The sequence below is a fragment of the Pteropus alecto genome, unplaced genomic scaffold (assembly GCF_000325575.1).
Source record: "Pteropus alecto unplaced genomic scaffold, ASM32557v1 scaffold258, whole genome shotgun sequence".
NCBI classification, from domain to species: Eukaryota; Metazoa; Chordata; class Mammalia; order Chiroptera; family Pteropodidae; genus Pteropus; species Pteropus alecto.
This window is the reverse complement of record NW_006441076.1, coordinates 218402-224317: the sequence shown is the minus strand read 5'-3', so window position 1 is coordinate 224317 and position 5916 is coordinate 218402. Positions and strand designations below refer to the sequence as shown.

The following is a 5916-nucleotide window of genomic DNA, read 5'->3' as shown; positions in this document are numbered from 1 at the left end:
TAGGTTTATGTGCATGAAAATTGAATAAATATGCACGTGATTAAATACAGTGGATTCTCATTAATCGTGATAGTTATGATCTTTAAAATTGCTGCAAACATTCAATCAATGAATCTACATAATCACATAGATTATAATTGTAAATTCTCAAAAGAACTTGTCCTAATACATTCTACTTTCTTGACTTTACACAAAGAAAATGAGGCTCAGAAGTGTTAAATGACTTGTCTGAGACTGTGCCACTAACAGGTGCCAGAGAAGGGTTTCAAACCTCTCCCCCTGGCCTCAGAAGTGAAACAAAAAGTCCCAGTGTCACCTTGTTTGACCTCAGCTAGAAACTTGCATGTCTAGTGACTGGAACTTTTTGCCACTCTGTGCATATCCACAAACAACCGTTGAGCATTGATTTTGGGGTTACAAATCAATTTTAGCAAAGGTGAATTTGCAAATAATGGAATTCATGGATAATGATTATCGACTGTATTCAAGCATATTCCACCTAGGTTATGAGTTCTGTATTTAGTTTAGAAAGAAACTGACTTCTGAATAGAAAAGCAGAATTTTTAAGTTAATTTGCTGTATATTTCTCTCTGTTTTAAACTACAATTGACCCTTAAATAACTGGATTTGAACTGTGTGAGTCTACTTACATGTAGACTTTTTCAAGAAATATTATAAATGTATTTTCTCTTCCTTATGATTTTCTTAATAACATTTTATTTTCTCTAGCTTACGTTATTGTAAGAATATCATATATAATACATATAATATACAAAGTGTGTTAATTAATTGTTTATGTTATTGGTAAGGCTTCTGGTTAGTAGGCTATTAGCAGTTTAGTTTTTAGGGAGTCACAGGTTACACGTGGATTTTCAACTGCACAGGAGTCAGCACCCTTAACCCCATGTTGTTCAAGGGTCAACTGTGTAGAATAACTATTTAAAGTGAAGTCAAATAAAAATAATTACCAAGGTTAAAATCAGGCAGAAAGAAAATAATACAGGCATCTATTAATGAAATGCATGTGCCTTTGTCTCTGTGTAATGCTTGATAGCATCATTGTCATCTTTTTAGATGCAAAAACATCCTAGGAGGCAAGGATTTGGCCATCTTGATACCATGGGAATTCCCAGTGTTCATCATAAATCATTAAAGTGATTGTGCAGATCTTACTTAGATTAAAATGAATATAGGTTATTTTCCAAAAGTGAATTGTATTTAAGCCAAAAATTTTAGAAAATTATTTAGAATTACATTTATTATAAATTGTTTGATTTCTTCATTGATTTTTCTCTGAGAAAAATTGTTAAAGCATAAATCATTTTTATTTTACTGTATTTATTTCATTGAATGCCGATTTCATGCTTAACTAAGGTTTTCAAAGTCTTTCACATTTTGCTTTTGTGAACAAAATATGAATTAATACAGTAAGCTCTAAGACAACATTATAGATACCATAAGAATAGAGTAATATAGGCATTTTATGTTAATTTCTTTATAATATGAAATGCTAATATTGCTTAAAAAACTTCAGTAAACATTTCTCCTAGATTTTAATATTTTCAATCCCTTTCTTCTTGATTAAGAAGCTGCTTTGTGATCATAGATTTTGCCTGAATGACCTTAAAATAATTTCTTCACATTAACTGCAAATAATTTATAGTATCACTTACTAGAGTTAAATCTCAAAGCAGTGTGATCAGTATCTGTGAGCACAAGTCACTGAAAGATCAGTTTAATGAACAGCAAAATTGAGTCGTCTTTCACAATTTAGTATGCAATATAGGAATTCTGTACCCCAAATTTTAACATGATTTTCCATCATATAATATTTTGGAATGGTTTTAATTAGACCCAAAGTTCTAAAATTATTGAAGCCATAGACTCTCAAGCTATGGGTAAAGACATCTTTTTATGTCATGCTTCTTAAATCAAAAACAAAGTGGAATTAATAATTATGAAAACATTTAAAATTTAATTTTGGAAGGAAAGGACGTTTTAGAAATACTCATCCAAAATAATTGCCAACTCAGGATGAAGTACGAATTAAGAAATGTATCTACCATGGTCTCAAACATTATTGATCATTCTTTCTCATATAGTGTCTTCCATTTGTATTTACAATACTGTACTTTCTTAGTTCTTCTCTCAAGTCTTCCTTTGAGAAAAGAAACATAAAGATGCAGTGATATTGAATGTTGTGTCTTGGAGAACATGATCCAACACAAAGTAGTCAGGCTTCTGCCGATTAACTCTCAAAGAATAACTCAGAGCCATTAGTTTAAAGGTTTGAGTACTTACTCCTATGCATCTACCTTGGTGAAGACTGTCTCCCACTTCAAAGGCAAGGGTGAGACTTATACAAGCCTTTCTCAAGGAGAAGGGCTTGTCCTCGGTTTGTCATTTTGGCATTGGCATGGGCTGAATGCTGAGACCCAAGTCCATATGTTGAGTTGAGATAGAATAGTCTCAAGTGTACCAAAAAGGCTTTTTTTTTTTTTGACAATTCTGAAGAGTGTTATTAGAAGCAGTTACTGTGGCTGCTTCTTCTGGGGTTCTAACTGCTTGCTGTATAAATCCGCCAGGCTCCAGTTCATTAGGAGAGAAGTCTTTATTCACTTTCTCAAGGATCATCCAAAATATCCAGAACTCCAACAAACAAAACCACTTTATAGGTAGCAAAAAGAAGGAAGTACAAGGATAAGGGTGTGCCCTTTTTCTGTTAGGGAAGCATCCCAGAAATACCGCGCAGCACTTTTGCTTGTAGCCCATCAGCCAAATCTTAATCAGGTGACCGAAAGTAGCTGGAAGGAAGACTAAGAAACCACCCTTCTCCACATACATATCAAAATAAAAGGAGAGTTTTGTCAGTGAGAAAGAAAGGGCCAGTGATTAATGATTGGATAGACAGCCAATAATTTCTACCATGAGGGGACACAAGGGAGACTCATTTTATCTCCAGATAGTACAGTCATCTAATATTTCATCAGTCTGGCTTCATCGGCATAATGAGGCCTTTTGATCTTTAAATATCTTAATAAAATAACATATAGTAATATTAAATATCCTGTTTTTATTTTTTTTAACTCTTGCTAACATTCGTCTCACATAGATTTCCAGACACAAATTTAAAAACATGCAATTTAAAATATGAGCAGAATGCAAGTCTGGTATACTGCCTCTATGACTAACTTTCATATATAATATACAATCTAATAAGCATAACATTTTCTGAATAAAACCCTAATCTGTTCTATAGGTTTAATCAGGAAGGTAGCATAATAGAACAAGACATAAGCTATTAGTATTTTTTTTAGAACCTTTTACAGATATCTCTATTTTCTTCTTTTTACACACACGGTAATATTACACTTAATCAGTGATGTTGAGGTTAACGTGTGGCCAATGGCATGTGAGAAGTGCCAAATGTTTTCTCCAAGTTGTAGCATTAAGATCCCATGAGCAATTATCCTGGTTCCCTTTCCCTGCCACAACTATTAGAGAAGCACATATAAAAATGGAACTTCCTTCACCAGGGACTTCTGAGTGCATCCTTTCCACCTAGGATAGACATGTGAGAGCAAGAAATAAATGATTGAGATAATCCACTGAGATAGAAGGTTGTTAAGTACAGCATGACCTGGCTTATACTAATACTCCTCCTCAGACTCACTTCAGTTAAAATCTCTCCAAATAATAAATTTTGTCTTCTGAAATGAGCAGTAGAATACAGAAATTATCTTTCAGGTGGCACAAAAAAGATTGTCATTTTTTAAAAAATTTATTAATAGGCTATCTATAAACTGCTCTTTTAAAGCAACAAATACTTATAAAACAACACATTTGAAACCAGGTAGTTGATAAAACTTTATATTTATCACATATTTTACTATGGGAACATGACCCAAAAACATAAGCAAGAGCAATTAAGAAGGTTTTATTCTAATGATGTTCAAAAGATTATCAGAAAGGATTGGGACAGGAGACTGATTTTAGCCACACTTTAAAATGAGCACTTTGTAAATAATTTCTTACACCGATATGACTTATTCTTTTTCCAGCAATATTCAATTATTTATCATTCAATACTTAACAAGTGACGCCACAAGTGTTCTTAGTACTAGAGAAATATAAAGGTTCACAGATCTGGTCCTCAAAGAGGCAACCATCAAGTAGAGAAGAAAAAAATCTATGGAGGCAATTGTTTGGGGCAGAATGCATTTAATACTATATGTTAGACCAAAAGGAAAAAAAAATTCTCTGAATTCTCTGTGAGCTGATTGGCAAGGAATATCACTATCTAGATATTATATTATAGAGATCTTCATGGAAGAAAAGACATTTAAAGAGAATAATAGATACTAAGCACCTTTTTCCAATGTACACACTAGACTCTGGTGTTCTCTTTTATCTTATATAAATTGGTATCTGAATAGAAATAAGATCTTGATGGCCAGAATCTAGAGCAGGAGGGGAGTTTGCCTACAAGTATAGAAGGAACATGGGAAGAGGGGATTGCAGAAGCAATGAGGTGGGGGGCAGGCAAGGGAAAGTACAAGACACATGCTTATGCAAACGGACTATTGGAGAGTATGAATTAAGGTTGAGAAGGTGTTGAACTGTTTATCATTCTGCTTTGTAAGTATTTCTTGCAGAACTACTTTGCATGACACACCATATACTCCATGAGCTTAGGGGCTTTCAGCATTCATCTTTGTGTCCCAGAATAGTGTGGCCCAGAATAAGCCACTCAAAAGAAAGAAGGCCTTGGTAGGGATATTTTTCTGAATACTGATTCTTGCTAAAAACCCCAAAAAGCTGGATTCTGGAGAGTTATGATTTTAAAATATTTCATTCTACTACACTGAATAATTAGTAATAATTAGAACTAGGCAAGTCTCTAAGGAAAGAAGAGTGAATCGGAGGCTAGATATATATAGTAAGAGTAACAATCTGCTATGATTCTCTTGCTCTAGATTAGGGTTTTATACATGCTTTTAATGCCATCAGGCTCTTTGACAGTCTGATGAAGCCTATTACACTTTATAGAATAGTGTTTTATAAATACACAAAATAAGATACAAGGATTACAAAGTATCTAAATCTGCTCCAGCTGTCATAGCAAAATGCCATAGAATGGGTGGCTTACACAACAGAAATGTATTTCTCATAGTTTTGAAGACTGGGAATTCCAAGGTGGCAGCAAAGGTAGGTTTCATGCTGATGCCTTTGCTTTAGACTTGTAAGTGGCAGCCATCTCGCTGTGTACTCACATGACCTCTTCTTTGTATGCACATGGGGAGAGAATGAACTCCCTGGCATCTCTTCTTATAAGGACACTAATTCTATCATATCAGAGCCCCACTCATATGACCTCCTTTTTAATGTTAATTACCTTCTTATAGTCCCTATCTCCAAATGCAGTTATTTTTGGATTTAGGGCTTAAACTTATGAATGTAAGGGTAACACAATTCACTCTGTAGCATAGAGGAAACTAATACTCCAGTAGATTATCAAAATATTTAAAAATTATAATATATTGAAATATATACTTTGTCATTAACACAATACATAATAAGATCTAATGGTGGAGATAGTAACTACCATACTTTAAAAGTAGTAATGAACATAATAGCTAAAAGTATGTGCAAGAACTGAAATGTGGTATAAACATATATGTGATTATTTGGAGATCAAGTCATAGTATAGCTAATACTACTGTGGTTTGGTTTTAATTGCTGTTGAGTTACTGGAAGTCAAGATAAAATTTTCCCCATTTAAATTCACAGATCCACTCTGTCCTTTAATGCCAGGTTAGCACCCCTTCCTTTAGAGATTTCTCAACTGCTTAGGGGCCAAAGTGGTACCAAAACCAGCAAACATGCCATTCTTACTGCCTTCCAGGAGGCCACCAG

General features: G+C 33.9%; 1 protein-coding gene across 1 annotated transcript in view; it reads left to right on the top strand.

Moving 5' to 3' along the window:
- The window catches only part of CFAP47 (cilia and flagella associated protein 47), a 363081-nt gene that overhangs the window by 206720 nt on the left and 150445 nt on the right, over positions 1-5916 (top strand). The window contains 2 exon segments of the mRNA XM_015594565.2: positions 2212-2232; positions 4543-4552. Of these exon segments, the coding sequence (XP_015450051.1) occupies positions 2212-2232; positions 4543-4552 (31 nt within the window).